This window comes from Motacilla alba, chromosome 2 (assembly GCF_015832195.1).
Source record: "Motacilla alba alba isolate MOTALB_02 chromosome 2, Motacilla_alba_V1.0_pri, whole genome shotgun sequence".
NCBI classification, from domain to species: domain Eukaryota; kingdom Metazoa; phylum Chordata; class Aves; order Passeriformes; family Motacillidae; genus Motacilla; species Motacilla alba.
In genome coordinates this window covers 36,559,342-36,580,336 of record NC_052017.1, presented here as the reverse complement: position 1 = coordinate 36,580,336, position 20,995 = coordinate 36,559,342, and the positions used below count along the sequence as shown (strand labels likewise).

The window sequence follows — 20,995 nt, the reverse complement described above, 5'->3', positions numbered from 1 at the left end:
GGTGTTTAGTAATTGGTGCTATTTAATGAAGATTGTTTAGATACTCCATCATAGGAAATAATCAAGTTGATGTAGTTGTATTCTCAAAATACATTTTTTTATTTCAACCACATACATTTAAATGAAGCAATAATCAAGTTACTAAAGCCTGTGGTCAGTGTTACACTACTTTCCCCTTCCTTAGTATGACATATCAATACTTGAACATACTGAAGTGAATGGAGTGAAAACAGATTGGTTTTTTAATCTTCATCAATTCTTCTTTTCCATACACTTTTCCATTGGTACCAGTTTGGTCTCAGAGTAACAATTTCCCCTTTCTGCTTTATTAAGTTGAAGTTAATCACTTACGTAAGTGCTTTGTGAAAGGCCAATATGTAACTTCAAAAAAAAGGAAAACAGTCGTTGCATTCACCAGTGATGTAGAATGCCAGACTAGCTCCAGAGAAACATGTTTGTGTAAGTAAAGTTTACAAACTTCTTTGAGCTGTGAGTTTTCTAAATGTAAGAGTTCTCCTTTAAATCATGTAATCTTGCCCTAATACACTGCTTATTTGCCATAACCCTCTGACTGGTCTCAATATGTTCAACTGGATTGCAGGATTTGCTGAGCAAACAGCAGATTCCTGATAACCAAATGTGTTTTATGACACACCTGACAGGCAAGCATTGGAACACCAGACAACATCCAGTCGACCTGCCAGCTGCTCACTCACTCACTCACTCACCTCCCTGCTGTAAGACAGAGAACATAACAGGAAGAAAAAAAGCAGGAAAACTTGTGGGTTAAGATAAAGACAGTGTAATAGATGAAGGAAAGTGGAAGTGAAAAGGCAATACAAAGGAAATCACTGGCTACCTCCCATAAACAGGCCAGTGTCAGCCAGTCTCCAAGCAGCAGCCAACTTGGAAGACATCTCCTTTGTCTACCTCCATTTTCTATTGCTGAGTGTAAAGCTGTGTGAGATGGAATATCCCTTTGATCAGTTTGGGTCGGCTGTCCTGGCTGTATTCCACTCCCATGTTTCTGGACCATCAGCAGCATTTCTCCCTAGGTGGGGCTGATGACAAAGTGGGTAAAAAGAGAAAGTCCTCACCCTGTGCAAGCACTGTTCAGCAGTAGCTGAAGTATTGCTGTGTTATCAACAGTAGCTGAATCACAAATCCACAACACAGCACCATTCAGGCCGCTATGAAGAAATTTAACTCCACCTCAGTAAGACACAGTACACACATGAACAGTTTTTGTGGAAAAATATTACACAGAATCTTTAGAATTTACACAATTTAGAATTACTTGAACTAAATTCAATTTAGAGATTAAACACGTCATACATGACATTTTGTGTTTCACTTATCTAATAAAGAGCCATACTACTCCATATGTAAGGATCATTATCTATGCTTCTGATATAAATAAATACTTCATAAAATTGAAATAATCTTTCAGATTATCAGATGTATCTGAAGTTCAAGGCTAAATGGAATTTTTGATGCAGGAATTCTATTCACATGATATAGCTGCATGTTTTACATGCAGGAGGTTCCTGCTGGCTTACTTAACTCTGAGTGCAAGGCAGAGCTGTAGCACATCTCTCTTGCTTTGTGAAATGCCCAAATTGTTCACAGCTGGTTGACGCTGACAGAGTGACAGCAAACACCGAGGGTTCACTGTGAATGTGTGAAATAGAGGCTTGAGAGAATGTGGCAGTAATCAAATGACCAAGTTCCTGTATTTACTGTATTTCTGTATTTCAGGCTTGACAGGCTTGACTCTCTGTGAGTTCTAGTGGTGAAGACAAGTTTCCTCTGTTGGAGTCTACACAAAAAGATGTTGAAGGAAAGCTCTGAAATCACACAGATAGCCCCTACCAGTGGTCTTGTTTTCATATTTTATTTCATCGTGGTTCATATATACCAAAAGTGAAACTGCTGTGTGATATTAGCAAATTTATGTTAGTGGGTCATGGTTTCACCAGGTAGCTTTCCATTTATTTTAGCACTTCTCTGCAGAGTTTTAATATTATGTTCTGCTCAGCCTTTTTGTGTTTAAATCTAATGTTAGATAATAAGTGTAATAATAAGTGGAAGTTGGCTTTAGAAAATGTACAGACTCTCTTTATTGTGTTTGAACTTCCCAATTTTTAAAAAAATTTTTTTTTGCTATAACATTCTTTTTCTTCTGTCTCCTATCTCTACTTGTGTACATTTTCTCTGTACCTACATTGGCTTGGTCATATCATAACATACAGAAAGCGTGCAGCACATAGAAAACAATAATTTCCTGTCCATAAATGAATTGAATAAAAAACCATGAAAGCAACCAGGCAGTAACAGCAAAGTGCATCAGCATGGCTGACATCATTCAGATGTTTCACAACATTCTGAGTGCTTTACATGGAGTTCTCTGGCCTTCACATACCTTCAGGAATCTACAAACTCAGTGCTTTGACTCCAGTCAGTGCCAGCATCATAGTCAGAGTGAGAGCTGTGTTGCAGAACACGGGGTGCTTGCACTTCATAAAGAAAGTAAAATGCAGGGCTTTGGACAGTTTCCATTCCTGTTTTAGCCTAAACAAGACAGAAAAAGGCATTAGGTTGTGGGAATTGGATGTTAGAAACTAGTGAAATGTCAAGCACTGTTGAGGAAAAAAAGTGCTGCAGTGGAATGGAAAATTTTCAATTTTTCCAAACAGTTTTCTCTAGAGATTCTGCTTTTGACATAGGAGGTGACAAATTCATGCTGAAATAAAGAAAGTTTTAATCTTTTTTTCCCCCTAAAATTTAGTTCAATTGTTTTTTGTTAATTCATCATCTTATCTTCAAAATTACAGATCCTTCCCACTCCACAAATATTTTTTCTGTGGCCAAAATAACTTTCAGTATAAGAAAGAATGGATATGACACTGATTCTAGAATGAGAGGAATTATAGGAAAGAATGTATATTGTCAGTAGGTTTCAAATTGATTTATAGGGACCCACGTTTCTGCAAAAAAGGAAAGAAGCAGAGAGGCAAAAAAAAAAGAGAAGGCTGAGGACTTCTGCTCTACTGGTTTCTGCAACAGGCACTCTTTTTACATGTCCAAGTCCTATTTTTATGCCTTTGACACAACCCACTCCATCGGGGCTGAGTGGATGGTTTCAATTAGCAAGTGTGGCCACCTACTGGGGAAAAAACAAGGTAAAAATAAATCAGCAAAGCACAGAATGTATAAAAATGATACCACCTTGAGCATAGGTAGAGAGCCATCTAGAAATACAACAAACACAAGGACAAAAGTTCCATTTCCTGAATTTCATCCTGGGATAAAATAATCCCAGTTTCCTGTGCCCTGTTATTACCATCTAGTTTTTACATTACTGTACTTTGCTCTTCCTCTCTATAAATAGTTCTCCCTTCTGACAACTTTACTAGATAGAAATTTATCCTTACAGATTAATGGATCACAAGGCAAGACATAACCAATCATTTTATTTATTAAACTACCAAAAATATTGCTTTGTTTTCCAGGAAAACTCTAAACTTCAAGCAACAACAAATATGGTTGAAATATGAAAAAAACGGAACACACTAAGACTTTACAAGAGCTTCTTTAGTTCCCAAGTGGACATGGATGCTCCATACTAGGGGGTGTGGTGCAGCCACATCTACAGCAGAAAAACACATAACTTCTTTTGAAAAAGGGCACCAGCATTGCCACAGCTAAATCATAGTTGATGCTATACATGATGGTTCTTGCCTGGAGAAGACAAGGATACATTTGTATGTGCTGGAAGTTCATGGATCATGGCACTGACAAGTACTGCGGGTGACTTGGACAGCCGGAGCACATCATTAGACAGCAGTGGCTGCCTGAGCCTCTCACCTTCCATTTGTAGAAAAGGAATTTAGTTTTAATTTAGCATCATTCATCTAAAGTCCTTACCAAACGAATGTTAGAGCAGAGAATAAAATGGTGACACCTGGTAATGTTTGATTAATTACAATTAAGGTCTGTATATTTATCTAAAATTGGTTTTGCCGTCGAAGGACTATAGAGAATGGAGCAAGGTGTGATTAAATTGAGATATTTTGCTGGGAAGAATAGGATAGTTTGCTACATGTCATCTGAGAATGAAATTCTTTTTAAGAACTGAGGGTCTGTTAAACAGCAGTGAAACTTGTTCAGTCTTTCCCACGCTGCTTTTCTGAAATAATCCACATCTGCTTTTCTGAAATAATCCGTTTTCCTTTCTACAAGGCAAATACAGTGGGTTAGATATATGAGGTGTTGACTTATTTAAGACTGTGAGAGCACTCACGTGTCTGATACATGGGGTAGTGCTGACGGGCTTCTCTCACCCACCTCCAAGCTGTGGGTGGGTGGGAGCTGCAGTTTTCTCTAGAGGCACAGCCCCAATATTTTAATAGCATGTGACAACGCTAGTGAAAGAGGCAGTATTTTTTATTACAGTAATAAAGATTGAAAATTTGATCAAACTTTTGACCATGTAAGACCTCATTTCAACCTCAAGATTCAACCCGCCTGTCTGAAAGCTGGTGGATTTTCAAAGATTTAACAGTCGGTCTACGGAATGTGCGACCTCTGCGGCTGGGCCTTAATTATTTTTCTAGATCATGACATTTACAAAACAGCCCGATGCAATTTATTTCCTGACTTTTCGCGAGGGGTGTGAGATGTAAGGGGGGGTGGAGGGAGGGTTGTGAGGGGAGAAGAGGTGGGCGCTGGCGTGAGGGGGGTGGCGGAGCGCAGTGAGGGGTAAGGCAGGGGGAGCTAGGTGCGAGGGGATGGCGGAGCGCTGTGAGGGGCCAGGATGGAGGGCGGTGGGTGCGAGGGGATGGCGGAACGCTGTGAGGGGCAGGACGGGGGGCGGTGGATGCGAGGGGATGGCGGAGCGCTGTGAGGGGCAGGACGGGGGGGCGCTGGGTGCGAGGGGATGGCGGAGCGCTGTGAGGGGCAGAGCAGGGGGAGCTAGGTGCGAGGGGATGGCGGAGCGCTGTGAGGGGCAGAGCAGGGGGAGCTAGGTGCGAGGGGATGGCGGAGCGCTGTGAGGGGCCAGGATGGATGGTGGTGGGTGCGAGGGGATGGCGGAGCGCAGTGAGCGCCGGCCGCACGGCGCATCTCGCACGAGCGCTGCCGGCGCTGCCGCCGCCGTTACCGAGCGAGCAGAGTAAGCGGCGGCCATGGCGGAGCAGCCACCGCCATGCCCCAAAGAGACGCTCCCCGACGGGACTCCAGAGCTGCCGAACGTAAGTGCCTTCGCCAAACGAGTCCCACCGAGGCCCCGGAGCTGCGCTCCCCTCTGTGCCTTTCTGGGGCGGAGTCTCGCCGAGGAAAGGGGCTGGAGGAGGGCAGCGTGTGGAAGGGGATGGCGCCTCTGCCTGCGAGCCCCTTCTCTCTCAGGGATAGGGATGGCTCTTTCCCACCCCCATCTAAACGGGGACAGTTGGACAACGTCTCGTATGTAGTGCCAGATCCAAGTGTGACTAGTTGTTTGTATTATTACGAGCTTCGTTATACATTATTTATTTTTTCATTGCATTTTTTAGGCTGGAAAGTTGAGTTCCGCGGGCAGCACGGTTGCGAGTTGTCTCAAAGAGACACCCAGGGTGAGTTGGTTCTGTAGAGGCTCATATTTTGTTTGTTTTTTTTTCCTACATCCCTTCGCTTTTGATAGCGCCGTGCATTTCAATGTTGTTTTTTATCGCATGGAATTATAGAGACTAGCTGGCAAGATTGGAAAACACTTCTGGCAGTTCATTTTCATTGCACATGTTTTACAAAAGTCACCATGCTTGCTTAGTTGGGACTAAATATAATTGTTTTAGGCAGTTTTTCCCCTCTGGTAATGCAATTAAAATAATTATTGGGAATTATTATTACTTCTGATGGAGGTTCTTCTTTACAAGGATGCCTGCCAGAATTGTGAATCCCACTGGCCCTTCCCCATGGTCCTGAAGAGTCAGAGGCTACTGAGACACAAATGGATTCTGTAAATAGCAGGTCTTCCTTCAAATAATTAAAGAAATCCCAACACCCTAGTTTAAATAATTTCCAAAATTCCTTCATTGATGGTGGAATTGTGAATTGGGTTAGAGGTTTCTGAAATTTATAATTGTAACATCTAGTTTTCATCAAGAACATGTGAAGTAGCTGTGACCCAAGTAAAAAAAAAATTATAGGAAGTGTTGAAACTTAGCCGTGCTAGTTTGATAAAATTTAGTCTGGGTTATGTTGACCTTATGCTCACAGTATCAGCATCTGCAGGAGCATATGCGTGTACTGCAGCCCTAAAGCATTCTCGTATTTTGTTCTTATATCTGGAACGACATAAATGTCTGCAGTAAATTTTCATTAACGTTTTGTGAATGTCTGGTGTAAACTTGATTTTGCTTTGCCTTACATATAGCCTGTTACTCCCACTGCTGTACGAAAATTTCGAAATACCACAGATCCAGCTCCTGGTGCTAAAATAATATTCTACGGCAGTGCAGATGATCCCGATGTTGCAAGTCACTTGACACATGGCATAAAGTCAACCTCCGAATTCACTGTAAGAATGTGACTCATTTACTCTTGTTTAAGAATGAACCTCTTAAGAGTGTTCTTAATAAAAGCAACCGATGTCTTCATAGTCAGGGATAAAGGTGAGTGATTGTACTGCAGCATTTCACAGCTGTGAATTACCTGACTTCTGAGGTCAAATCATAGGACTTAGCATTATTGAAACTGGAAAATATTTGAAGTTCAGTGACCGTTATCAGTGATGTAACTTTTCATAGTGACTACTGAATTATTAATTTCATTTCAAGGTTTAAGTTAATGAACAGTCTCCTGCCCACAAATTTTGCTTCTTGCTTTTTTTTTCCCCCTTGGGTTGCAGAGATAAAACCAGTTGTGTTCTTAGCAAAAGAGCTGTTATCTGTGAATGTGTTTGCAGTTTGGTGTAATTATTCTGTATGCTTCCTTACCTTTGGCTAGAAACTATTTTTTCTTAGCCAAAAAGTGGTGGTTTGGATATGTCAGACTATTTTGTATGTATTCTTTAGAAATTATCTTTGTAATCTGTAATAAAAAAAATGATGAGATCATTGGTAGTTTTATCACACAGTTAGTGTTCCTGTCTCTAAAAATAGCAGTTGTGTTAGTAAAGTGTATTTTTAGGAAGGAAGTCCTAGTATTCCAGATGTTGAGTAGGACATTTATTAGGCATATTCAAAATGAAAGACAGCCAGGTTTTGCTGTCCTTCCTTAGAAGTTTTTTTGTGTTGAATGGGTTGATCTGTACTGGATTAGCCTGTACTGTCTGTTGAAGATTTTGCATTATTAATTAAATATTATCTCTAGGAAGGGTTGGAAGCCTTGTCAGTTTGCTAAGCATGGGTTTGGATCAATTGTACTACTTTTTCAATATTTCTTTATATACTATTTAATGAGAATCTAATAAAAAATCTTCTCTAGAATCCCCATTACTTTGATGGATTGCCTGAAAAATCAAATCACTTTAGGTTTGGTCACATTTTAACTTGACTATTGTTTCTAATATGTGCTAAGAAAAGAAGGACTGCAGTCAGAAAATGTATATATTAAAAAGTGGAAAAGCTAGCATAAAAATAAAAATATCTCACAATAAGTATTTTATTTAGCTGGAAATTTAGCATAGCAATGGCTATTTCAAGATACAGTTTTAGTTTGCAACTCAATGGATAAAATTATGTCAGTGTATCATGGAAGATCTCATTAGAACACTTATGAGCAAACTTTTGTTTGCGTGGGTAGTCGTAGTGATGTGTGAATGATCAAAGTTTGTTGGTTTTCCTGCCTCTAGTGTTGTTTGTGATGTCTTCAGGTAGCTTCATTGATAAGTCCAGTTGCTAAAAGTGAATTTCAAGAAAAGATACAAGACATGAAAGAAGCAATTTACTCCAGTAATCGTGAAGCACCTTTGGGTAAATCACATGATCAATCTTTGAAGTTACCTGAGGGCTTGGATATAATTAATACTACATTCGGAATGAAAGTCTTCCAAGGTAGGAAAATGTGCCATTAAAACATATTACTGTAAATACAAGATAATCTGCAATTTATTATCTAGCACATGCTCTATGATTCCAACAACTCAATTTTAAGAGAAGAGTTATATAACAGCTGCTGAAAGGCCTAAAAATTTTTCAGTTTTGATGAAGAAACAAGCAACTGAGAACATATGGTTACTACCAGGGCTTTTGGCTCTCTTCCTGATCTGTCTTTATAGATTTCCTGGGAGAACTCTAGGGTAGCTGTCAACTTACCTTCCTTTTCCCAACAACTCTAATAGGTCTCATGGAAGAAATTTCCTTGACGTGTGTAGCTTTCCTCCATAGACTGGAGGAAATCACATCTGTGTTGCCCATGTAGCTTTCTTGCAAAAGTTCTGTTCATCTGGGTTTGTGATTCTCTCCCGAGTCCCATGTCATTATGTGAATAATGAATTAGATGTTTATTCATCTATTCATTAGATGAATATAGATTGACTAGCAATGTGGTAAGAAGTATCATCCTTCCACAGTATTAGGAACTTCTCTAACAAGGTATTGTTTACAATTAAGAATGAATGAATATGAATGAAGAATGAAAAATAAAGATATCCCCCCTTAGCTCCCCCAGCCATACATTCTTTATTTGTTTCCAGATTTAACAGCTGGAGAGTTGGTAAACCCACCAAAGACCTTTGAGGAAGTGGATAAAGAAGCGAGAGAAGGACATGATTTGTATGTTCTCTCACATGAGGATTATTACGTGGGTAAAGTAAAAGGCTCATAAGAAACCACATTAAAAGTTCTTCTGTGTGTGTTCAGTGCCTACTGTATGCTGTTTTGTGAGATGTAAACTATTAATTTTAACCACTGTATTAATACAATATATATTACTTTTAAAAATTATGTGCATAAAAAAAAAAGCAAGTAAGAGAGCATGATCTCAGTTTCAATCACTTCAAGATTGGCATTTATAACAGTATAAAAACTTCATGGAATTGGAAGCCTGATTTCTTTTGGGTGCTGTCTGAAAAGCAAAATATTTCCAGGAAACTAGAAACTCACAGATGCCTTAGTTGCTTACTGAGTTTGGCATTGTCTATGCCACTGAAAGCAATCCCAGATTTGAAGTCACTGACTGTGAGCCCAACCCATTCCAGTACTTTTTCCTCTAGTTCCTCTCTTTCTCCAGGATCCAAACAGAATTTCGGAGCAGGCAGACTTTCTGATGAGGAGCTTAGCATTAAGATCTGGTTGCAAAGAATTTCAGGCTGCTGGATGGCTCTCTGGAATGCAGGTTCCTCAGCCTACAGAATCCTCCCCATGGGTCTGTGGGCTGTATCTGTGTGATGTGGTCTGCTCAAGGAAGATTACCCTTTATTTCACAGGTCTGCACAGGAGCAGAGTGACAAATAGCACTCTAAAATGCAGAACACTTTTTTTTTTTTTTTTAGCCACTGTTATTTTTCCCAGTTCACTTGGGCTGAAAATGTAAATTTTATGTGGAGACTATTACATAGATGTGAAATTATAGTACTTTGTTATCTCACTGAGAAATTATTCTATAAATAATATTGGTATAAATTGGCCAAACCTGTAACTTTATTTCCTCTCTTTTCTGCCTTTCTTGGGTGTTTTAGTGAAATTATTCATTATCTGTTTCTGTCTCTCTTGTAACATCCATCCACCATGGAGAGGCCAAGTCAGAAGCAGATGACAGAAAAAAAGTCAACTATGTGCCCCACCAATTGTGTAAAAAAAATGCTGTGCTGCCATACAGCCATATGGAGCCCTTATTTGAAAACATGCAGTGGATAATATTTTTGAAATTTCTAATTATCATTCTTTTTAAAAGGTGATTGAAAAGACATTGGAGAAAAAGAATGACTGTTTTTTCTATGACAAAAAGACATAGCATGAGTATATCTGAAAATGCAGCACGTCAAAAACATTTTTTGCATTTTTTGAAAACAATAAATCAAGTGGTACACATTTCTGCTCAAGTGTCGATATTGTAAAGCAATGTTTCCTTGACCCTCACCACTTAGGCTACATGGTTTAGTTTATTCTGTTGGGCTTGTCTTTAATCAGACATAAAAACATCCAACTGATGCAGGTTTTGCTTTTTTATTTTGCCTTTTATGTTCACTTTTGACAAAGAGATTGTTCCTAACTACTCAATAAACAGGAAGAATGCAAATTATTTATCTTGAATTGAACAGGTTTTTTAGTTATTTGCCTTTGTTTCTTCATTGTTTTGTCTTAAGAATGAAGATACTGGGTACCTTTTACTTCCTTAGGTGTTTTACACAGGTTGAAATGTCTGCTTTTTCTGCAGGGGAATCAGTCAATAGGAGGTATAACTCACACTTTGACAAGTCTTTTGTTTATGGAATGGAAACCCCTCACTATGAAGATGGGCGAAATACAGCCAAGACCTTAAATTGGGTCTTGGACCTGGATTCGTAAGTTGCAATGAGTTAACTAATTAATTAATGGGATGAATTATCAGGAAGAGTGGGTCTTCATATTTAAAGAAAATTGAAAATCTCACAATCCTATCCTTAGCTGTATTGAACTGAATAGAAAATGCAAGATGTGATTTTCAGAATAGTTTATCCAGATAGCTTTTACCATATAACAACTCTTGGCATGTCTTAAGCATTATGTAAAGCCCTTTGATTTTAAGTAGCAAGATAGTTTAATCACTAAATTGAGAGGAGTTGCTGTTTTCTTTTAATATATAATAACATTTAAAAATATTATTGAAAAAATATTGAATATTTAAAAATATATATGCAAGAGTTATTTTTGTAATTTGTAGGAAGAGAGCACCACACCTTGTGTCAAAACGAAGTGAAGATTTCAAGGAAAAATACCAACCTCTGGTTGGAAAAGTTTTTGATCCGTAAGTAAGAAAAGATACCTTCTGTTACAAATAGATCAAGCACAAAATTCACTCACTTTTGCCATTTCTCCAATATCTTTTTATGTCTTGGATAAAACATATGCTTAATGTGCTTAATGTTTCCAGTGCAGCACTCGTTTAACAGAAGAGGACCTTCTACCTGTCCTAATTAGACTGAAAAGTACACAAGTTTCTAGTACGGGCTGTACTGTGTCCGTGTAGTGAAGTTAGATCTTACTGTTTAAGTGTTCAAGCACTCTTTAAGTCATTTTTTCCCCCAGTATTTTGCAATTAGTAAGGTTTGAAAGGACTGGCACATACCAGCAAATGTTTTGGGATTCAACCATTTTGCTTACTCTCCCACTGTTTCTGGTCTTCTTTGTTACATCATCTGCAATCTCACTGTATTACCTCCTTGGAAAAGGACATGGAGCTAAATTTTATTACCTAGCAGCATTTAGATAGCAATCTCTGTTGAATCAATAGAATGACTGACATTCATGGAGCAATCTGGGACAGTTTGTAATTTTACAGAACAGTGCTTAAGAAGCACCACAGAAGTCATAAGGTACAGTGGGGTTAGGATCCAGGTGTGCTGCAGATCTAGGGCTCCTGAATGTATCCAAAGGCTGTCTTTGCAGATGCTCTAGATTTCTGCAGAAATATATCTGAAGGTTCACTAACATTTACTTTGGTAGCAAAAGATAATTTTAAACTCAAGATCCCTTCTGCAAAAATATGTCTGAAGGCTCACTAACATTGACTTTGGTGGCAAAATATAATTTAAACTCAAGATCCCAGGCTTGAGTTGATCTGGGGAAGTGTTCTCATAAGTGCATGTGGGTAGTGAGCACAAACACAAGTCAGTTTCTTCTCTCCCTGTCACTGTGTCCCAGCTTACTGTGAGATCTGGACCATGAGCAACACAAAGCAGTGTGATCCGTCAGGGATGGGTTGCAGTGCTGAAATGCAGCACTTATATTACAAGACAGATACAGGCTAATATAATCTTATTTAGTGAATTTTATGCCATCCACGTCCTATGTGTGATATGAAAATGATAAAAAATACAATACATATATTGTAGTTTTTAGATTGTGGTATTTCCATTTCTGTGTGTGGGTTTTTGTTTGTTTGTTTTGTGCTTTAAAAAAAAAGCACTGATAATCTTTTAAATTCTGATGTGGATTTTTGATCCAGATAAGTGTTTTAATTATTTAATTATTAAAAATAGAATGAGCATTGTATCTTTTTAAAATGAAAAAAGGAAACAGTTCTTTAATGTTAAAAGCAGAATCTTCAATTTTTGGAAAATAGAACTGAGAAAAGTTTTCCGCATGGAGATGGGCTTGGTTGCTAGTTTTGCTAGACACAAAATTGCATGTGGAAAAGCAGAGATGATTCAATTTTTCCACTTTAGCCAAAAGTAGTTTATTTCAGACTTTTCAGTCAGAGATTTTGTCTAAATATTCCTATTATTTGACTAGAAGGACTTTTCTTACAGGTTTCTATCACTTTCTTTGGAAAAATGTCATAGAGTGTTTTTCTTTTTAATGAGCATAAGTGTTCAAAAAGTTAATGTTTACATTTGGCTGTGTTACGTTACAAACAGTGAATGTTCTAATCAGTTTTGTAAATGGTTGCTTTTCTGGAATGGTAATGTTGAAACAAAGTCCTGATAAACAAATTTCAGGTAAACTGTATCATCCCTATTATTAATCACTTTTTTTTATAGTAGCTGAGATTTTATTTTGGCTATTAATAAACTGTTTGACAATTAACAAAAAATGTCCTTTTTGACAGTATAGCAGAAACTATGAATGTTCCCCCAGACCATACATTTGGATTGGTGGTCCCTCCAGATGAATATGGTAAGTTCAAGAGCAGAATAAAATCTTACCTTGCTGATGAAATTCTGCTGAAGTAATAAACGTTGGTTGTATATACAATTTTCCTAAAATTTTAAGAGGCAAAGTACAAAAATTTGTTGACAGTAAATTTTTGAAATGTAAATTCGAGTGGATTTGAAGTTGCTAGTGGAAAAAAAGTAAATGTCAAAAATAAAGAAGCTTTTGGTTTGGGATTATCATGCTGGGTTTTTTTTTTCTTTTTAAAGCCTTTGTATCTGAATGTAACAAAATGGGAAATGTCAGAAAACCCTTATTGGTATCAAAGTGACAAACTAAAATGGCTATTTAAATCAATCATGCATATTCCCTCTCAATGATTTCTCAAGCACTTCTCTAAAAAGAGTAAAATTAACAATAAATAAATAGGAATAGTAAGTTTTTGAAGGTTGCGAGGAGATGGGCAGCAGAGTACAAAAAAACCTCTTAATTTTCATTATTCATAAAATTTTGAAGTCAACTCAGTCAATGGGATTGATGATGTTTTAACATTGTGTTTAATAATTAGGGAATACAGTCAATAACTGGGAGGCAAAAACATGAAGTGAGTCAGAGTCATACAGTTAATCTGGGCCAGAAAATGTCTGTTCAAAGAGTGCATAATCTTTTACATGTTTTACTATATAGTGTAATAAAGTTCAGAAGAGCAGAAGGAACTGAACAAAAGAGTTCATAATTAACAAGTAGGAAATAATGCTTGTACACTGCTGTTAGAGGGGGATTAGGTGAGCTACTCGTGTTTGTTCCTGTTCTGAATGAACTTCTTGCATTCCAGAAAGTGACATTGGCACATTGGGAATTTGGATGAAGATTGTAGCTCAGTGTGCTAAAGTGTTTAAAAATACTGATAAAGTTAGGATACATGCAAAATGGGAACAGTAACATAAAAATAGTGCATTGTCTTTCTAGAAACCTGTGATATGTAATTATCCAAAATACTAAATTTTGGATAGTATATAAGTATATACTTGTATCTCGTAAGTATGTGGAGCCTGACAGACTGGAGGTGGTAGATCAATAATATATGTTCTTTTTTGCTCAATTATCTGGACATTGAGTAAAAACTACTGCTTTTAGAAGATTTTGGAAGCAGTGGATAGATTTGTGAAGCTACATTATTACGTTCAAAAATTTTTGACATTAACTGTGTGTGAGTAGAGAAATAGTTATATGGACCATTTGATCTTGCAATGAAGTGGCTGTATCAGCTGTTCAGCAGTGCTGAAAATCAGCATCTTGAAGCTGAAATTCTCCTTTTCCTAATGAATTTGAGATTTTTTTTTTTTTGGTAAATATCTGATTACTGTATATGCACAACTAATGGAGGAATTGTATATTTTTATAGACGTTCATGATCTTCTTCATGTCCGGGTTCCATGTGAGTTCCTCCGTGGGAAGGACAGAGAAAGAGTTATCTTGATTGCTGTTCGAGAAAGTCTGAAGAAAGCTAACTATAGGAATTTTGATGTGTTACTAGAAGCATTAAGACATTTTGATAAGGTTAGTGCTCTGAAAAGGTATAAATGTAAAGGAATGACATTAGAGCCCCTGTGCTGTAGAGATACCGAAGTGAAGAAACACAAGCATAGCAAGGTAAATGTGGATGAGGACCGTAACTGTGAAGATAACGTCATAGTTACTGAATGTCTCATCTACTGTGATATGCTATGGAATTTGACACAATAGTATTTGGAGCTTTTCCTAATATTATTTGGAATATCCAGGTTAGAGGGAGCAAGGGACACACAAGCAGGAGTAATCTTAACAATTTTTGGAATTAAATCTGACATTCCTTCGTAAAGAGAAAACAGTGGAAGGGGTTATGTTCATATTTTCTTCCAAGCTGTACTTTTTGACTGAGTTGCCAGCCTCAGAATTTCAGGTATTTCCTTTTTTTTCTCTCTGGAAAAAAAATTGTAATTGACATTTCATATGTAACATTAATTGTAATGTATACAGAATGATTGATGTCTTACTTTTAAAGATATCTTGGCTTTCCCTCAACATTTATGATTAGATTGCTGTCTTGTCACAATACCCTGTCACACCTTTACTCTCAAATCACTGTATTATGTAAGTTGAAAATTACTTTTTGACACTTTCCAGATTTCTAAAATACTTAGGGTTTATTTTTGTATTCAGCAGTATTACTCTTCTTGAAATAGTGTGTCTGGTGCTATTTATATATATATGTATAAATATATATACATACACGTATAAACGCATGTATGTGTTTCTTTTGGTGAAGTTACTTTATAATGGCTTTTAGAGACTCTTAGGATATAACAACTGTTTTGTTTTCTTTGTAATAGAGTGGTGATGGAATGATGCACAAGGACAAGCTACGAAAGATCTTTTTTCAGCTGAACGTGAATCTGGATGATGAGCTCCTGGAATCCTTATTTGACTGCTGTGATTTGGATAAGGATGGTCTGATTAATTACCAGGACTTTGCAAACTTTCTGAACTGGAAAGATAAAATGGGTGTTAAAGAGTTTGAAGAAAAAATAATGACAAAAGGTAGATGCCTTAGTACTGGGAAAATGTGGGGATGATCTTGTTCTTAGGATAGCTATTGAAAGGGCATTGCTGTTGTAAACTAGGTGCTCCTTTAGAAGGGTAGGATTTAGAGACTAATTTAACTATCAGCAGAGTCTCAGGTACAGATGTGTTTCAGTATCCTGGAGTTCTGTGTTGCGTGCTGAGATTGACACTGGGAAGTTTCCCTAATAATACAGATCAAGAGAAAGTAAAACATCTCCTAGAAGCATTATCAGAAATGTAGATGAATTATGTTACCTCCTTTGCAGTTATTCAGGCAAAGTTTTTTGCCTCTTAGTCTATAATAATATGCTGATAATATATCTTGGCTGTCTCATAACTTTTTTATGTAGGGAAAAAATTAGATGCCTATCTTCCCAAAGACACAAAGAAAGAAGATGAACGACTGCCAGAACAGGAAGATCTTGAGTTAAAAGAACCAGAAAGCTCAGAAAAGATGCCAAAACCGCTTACAAGATCAGCAGACCGTGTATATACAAATTATCAAACGTCATCTTCTCAGTATAATGCTGTAGTTGGTGGCGTCCCGACATCCTGTAAGTACAGTGGACTGTGCTGCTACCTTCTGAGCATTATTTAAGACAAAATCAGGAGTAAGGTTAAAAAGTATTGCTACAGGTTCTACTAATGTAAAATAGCAAATTAATTTATCTAAGCGAAGTTTTTTTTAAGATTAGGACTTGGAAATTGGAAGGGATGGTCTATTCAAAACATTGAAACTAATCTAGACATCTTTGAGAAATTATGCTAGTAATTTTGGGAGAACCCTGTCCCCTTGCGATCATGTAAAATGCTTTCAGCTGGGAATACTAAGTCAGTAAGCAAGTACTAGTATATTACCGCAAGATTCGTTGTTTTCACACTTCATGATGTAGCTGAAGCTAGGATTTCTAAAAATGTGAAAAAAAGATACGAGGAAGGAAATTATATAACTTGTTTATGAACCTATGTCAAGCATCACATTTCTTCTTATTTAATGGAAAATGTTTTCTCCTCCCTGGCACAATTTATCCATGCTGCCTGTTGATTTATTTTTCACAGGTTATCCATTGTGTGGTGTTCCAAGTATTCGTTCAGATATTCCTGCTCCTCGAGTTCGCCGCCTCAGTGACACGACTAATTATGGTGACCAGGGCAGTAGTTTTTCTCTATTGTTCCCTTCTGTCTTCAGTCAAAAGGGAGTATATGAAAAACATCTTTTAAAAAAGAGACCAAAGGCAGAGGTATAGTGAATTTCCTCAGAATATTCTTCCAAGATAATGATTCTGCTAGCCATATGGGAGTGGGAAGTCATCAAGTAAACAGGTTGTAAAATTCATAGTGCAACATTACCTTGCTTTACATCCATTCAGCTATCTGAAAAATATGCACTCTTCACATTCTAAATTCTTTATAAAGATGGTAGATATTAATTTTATTGAGATTCAACCTATTGAAATTTCTGAGCAAGGTCTCAAGCAACATGGTTTATTAGTAAAGTTAGCCCTGCTTTGATTATCTCATTGGATGAATGATCTCCAGAGATCTCTTCCAATATAAGTTATTCCATGAAATGTCTTAAAAAGCCCCACAAGATTTTTTTACAGGTGTATAAAAGTAATTTCTATCACATAGGGGTGTTTAATGGAAAATTTTACCAAAAGCATCTCTCCTCAGACAAACTTGGCAGGCTTTGCTAATGACAAATTCAGCAAACCACTTGAAAGTACCTTTTAAGTGCTCTGCTGAGTCACAGTTGTAGGCTCAGGTCTACAAAGGATGGAGGACATTGGGAGTCACACAGCAATGCTGTGCTGTCTCGTAATTCTGAAGACAAAGATGGGATGTGAGACTCCAGGGACTTACTTGGGGACTCCGTGATTTTTCTGATGTATCTACAGCCTCCTACCACTCTGTTTTCTCACAGACCAGAATTTCTCTCACATAAATACTAAAATAACTTTGCTGTTTCTTCTTTTACCACTTTGTTTTTACATTTGTATACTATTCAGAGGGAAAAATAGTAAGAGAGAACTTCATGACATGAAATACAATTTATTAGACAATTGTAATGAAATGTGAAATTCCAATCTAAAATGAGAAAATAAGCTGTGGCAACCTCTTCTTCATTACATTAATGACCTCTACTCATTATATTAAATATTCAGCAGTCATGTTTGAAAGTGGATCTAGAAATGGAATGTATATTTTACAAAAAATAGTGTTGCTGGTTGGTGACTGGGGGTAGAAGGTGTGGTGTCACGCTCATCAAATGCCTTGTCAGAATGTTGTGTACATGAGCATTTACCACTTTATAATCTAGCTCTGAGAGCAGGAAATGAGTGCATGCAGCAAATAGCTAACAGTAAATGGAATTCATGCTTCATTGAGAAGCCAATTACATCTGCCAATTACATCTGTCAGGCATTAGATAGAGCTGTTCTTTGAAGTTATACCATGTCCTGAGATGTCATAGTCTATTGTAGACTATACCAGCTATATAGAATTCAGTGCAGAACCACCTCTGAGTCTGTTGAAACACCCTATGTTCATGAAATGGAATATTTGGGCATGTTATGATTATTGTTTTGATACGTGTAATTAATTTTTCCAAAAATTTCTTGGTTAATGAAATTATTCTATGATTCTAAGTTAATATTAGTAGATGAAAGCTCAGAGTAATTTAATACTGTTTTTGTATAGTGTGGTAGAAATGAATGCAAATTCTGACTATGAAATAGTTTCCTGAGGTGACTCATCTTGTTGCAAAAGAACAAATTAATTCTTGGGCTTGCTGTTTTCTTCACTGAAATTCTCTCCAGTCTGTTGAAGAGAAGTTATGTAGTTGAGGAATAGTGTGTAATTTGTATGCAGCCTGTTGATCATAGGTGAGAGTGAGTTTTATCCTGTCTGCACACAATAGTCTGTGGTTTGGTCAGTGATGATTTTACAGCAGTTGATGAGTCAGGACAGAGCTCTGTCTTAACATGGTGAAGCCAAATTATGAGACCGTAGTCCTTTATTCTCCCTGCAGTGGTGTCCTGTGAAGGAATATTGCTTTTAGTTTAATTTCTATATTTCACTGGCTTGTTAAAGACACTGGATCAGATCTGGTTTGTTTTACTCGTAGTAGTATGATTGATTTAACTGAAACAACACCTATGCTTAAAGAAACAAAGTTCAGTCCTAGTTTTCCTCCTGCAATTTCAGCTTGCACAAACACTCATAGATTTATGGGCTAAGATGAAGCTGAAGATTTGCTGTACTGAGGATCAGGCCTATTTTTATACAAAAATATAAAAGACAGTATAACAAGGATGATTTGACTGTGTTAAAGGTCTTTATCAAAGCATGCATAAAGTCTCCATAGCATAAATATAACACACATGTACACACACATATATGATACAATTGAAGAAACCAAATGTTTGCTGATACTAACAGAAGCACAGAGTGCATCAATATTTTTCTAAAGTTACCTTCCTCTAATGAGTCAACAGGTCAGTGTAATGAGGCATGCAACAGGAAGCATCCAAGTGAGAAAACATGGAAAAAATCCCTTCTGCTGAATTATTTTGGAGTAAAATTATAGCAAGGCTCAAAGTTGATGTGAACCATTTCATTTTAGTCACTTTACCCACTTATCTATACCAGCTGATGACCTTGTGTGTAGTACTGTTGCTGTGAAATGCAGATAATAATATAATCTGATTTATGTTCTTAACTGCAGACAGCAAAAATATAGTGGATAAACAGAACTTTACTTAGGGCTTTTGGAAAACATTTACTTTTCCCTGAGTCTTCTGTATTTGACTTTTTCCCAGTGTTGAAGTAGTGCATCAACATTACTGTATTAATTACAGACAATTTTGTACAGCTTTCATTGCAGTAAGATTCAGATTTACTTAAATAGGAACTTCTTTCATTAAGGATGCAGGATGTGGTCTGCAGTTTTAATTTAAGAGTGGGAAAATATTCTATGGCAAATAGAGGTTGCTAAATATGTAAAAGCCAGACACTGTAGAGTTCAACAAAATGCTGACTGGAATTACATGAATTGCACTATTTTGTATTATTTTTGTAGATTAAACAAGTTCTCCACAATATGGGCATGAATGCTTCAGATGAAAGATTTGAAGAAATATGGAAGCAAGTGTGTACAAAACATGAGATAAAAGAGCTTTGTGATTGTGAAGAAAGTATGTGGAATATACTGAATAGGATACATGAATCAGGCATAAAATTCTAGTCTCTGATTCTAGTCTCGGGGCACTGCTTTTATTTAACATCAGTCATAATTCTGGTGCTGAATAAAAAAATAAACAATAAATATTTATGTGTGTATTTTCTTTTTGAGTAGTGGGTTCACCACATATATATGAATCATTGCATTTGGTAGGAACTGGTATCCATGCTTGTTAACGTAATACAAATATTTACAAATATCTTACATCCCATTTTGCATTTTTTTAATTTATTTTTTTTGTCTTAAAAATGGAAAGACACTTTTGAAAGTGCTAAAGATAAATTTTCAGATATTCAAGGTCTGTCAAAGATTATTGGCATATCATGGCATTTTCCTTTTCTTCTCATGTTCCGTAATTCTTGTCAACAGAGATCTGTTTGTGGCAAAGTATTTGAGATGTTTGAACATTCATGTGAGAAAGTGCTTTACAGTCAAATAGTAAGGAAGGTACATAGCAATAGGTGTGGGATCTAAAGTGTTGTCATGAAAAAGACTCCATAAAAACCTCCATAAAAACTTAAGAAGTGCCAGAAATGAATGTCCAGTTGGTGGCAGAGGGGTCCTATTCTTTATGCAAACTTATGACTATTACTTAATAGTATTCAGCTTTCAGAATGAGGAAAAAAGTATGGATATTGAGAGGTGTTTATGTAATGAACATTACATTACTGAGTAGTCAGAAAAGTTTGTGAGGGCTTTCAGAGAGCCAGCTGTTCATTTGTGACCAGTGTGGTTTCTTGGGAAGAGGGAGAGTCATTAATAGAAAACACTTAAAGATTATTATGCAAATCTCAATTAATAGATATAAAGTCCAATAAGAATAAACAATGGAAAGAAAATAATATGAAAACCTGCAACTGTGAGCTGGAATGTTCACTCTTCTACTACAGTACTGAACTTTGTTGTAAAACAGATGGAAATTGTTCACTGTTAACAGTGAGAAATATTACTTCCAGACTTACAAATTCAAATGAAAGATCCTTGCCCAATGTAATCTTAATATACAGGATTTCAAGAAGGATGTTATTTTGTCACCTTTTAGTGTTTTAAATACCTTAATGAGATTTGAAGAATGTTGCCAGCCAAAAGCATTACTGAGTTTTACAATGAAAGTAAAGGTTTGTTTTGTTAAATACTAGAAATGCACATGTAATGCCAGCTTAACATTTTAGTTCTTTCTTTGCTCATGTTTGTTAAGATTCCTCTTTTGCCTATGTTCTAGGAGCTGGTCATTTACATGTAACTAGCTTGTTATATGAAATCTGCAAGCCAGACCCTTTTGTACATTATTTTTGTAGCATTAACAGTAGCTGTCTTACATCAAGTAGAAAGAATTTGCTTTCTGGTAATTCCAAGGAGCAGGTGGTGGAAATGC

General features: G+C 36.9%; 1 protein-coding gene across 5 annotated transcripts; it reads left to right on the top strand.

The window, feature by feature from the left end:
- Window positions 1-4,748: 4,748 nt before the first annotated feature.
- Window positions 4,749-19,704, top strand: EFHB (EF-hand domain family member B). 5 transcript variants are annotated; one of them, XM_038129548.1, is made up of 13 exons: window positions 4,749-4,761; window positions 5,553-5,612; window positions 6,413-6,650; window positions 7,853-8,033; window positions 8,675-8,785; window positions 10,357-10,483; window positions 10,843-10,926; window positions 12,730-12,797; window positions 14,179-14,333; window positions 15,146-15,353; window positions 15,728-15,931; window positions 16,437-16,618; window positions 19,459-19,704. In XM_038129548.1, the coding sequence occupies exons 4-13, from the start codon at window positions 7,910-7,912 to the stop codon at window positions 19,621-19,623; spliced, it is 1,428 nt and encodes a 475-aa protein (XP_037985476.1). In that variant the 5' UTR covers window positions 4,749-4,761; window positions 5,553-5,612; window positions 6,413-6,650; window positions 7,853-7,909; the 3' UTR covers window positions 19,624-19,704. The 5 variants fall into 5 exon arrangements, with proteins under 5 accessions (XP_037985476.1, XP_037985473.1, XP_037985474.1 ...); XM_038129545.1 differs by lacking the exon at window positions 4,749-4,761 and adding an exon at window positions 5,117-5,252 and having other exon boundaries at window positions 6,413-6,556; XM_038129546.1 differs by lacking the exon at window positions 4,749-4,761 and adding an exon at window positions 5,348-5,463.
- Window positions 19,705-20,995: the final 1,291 nt, after the last annotated feature.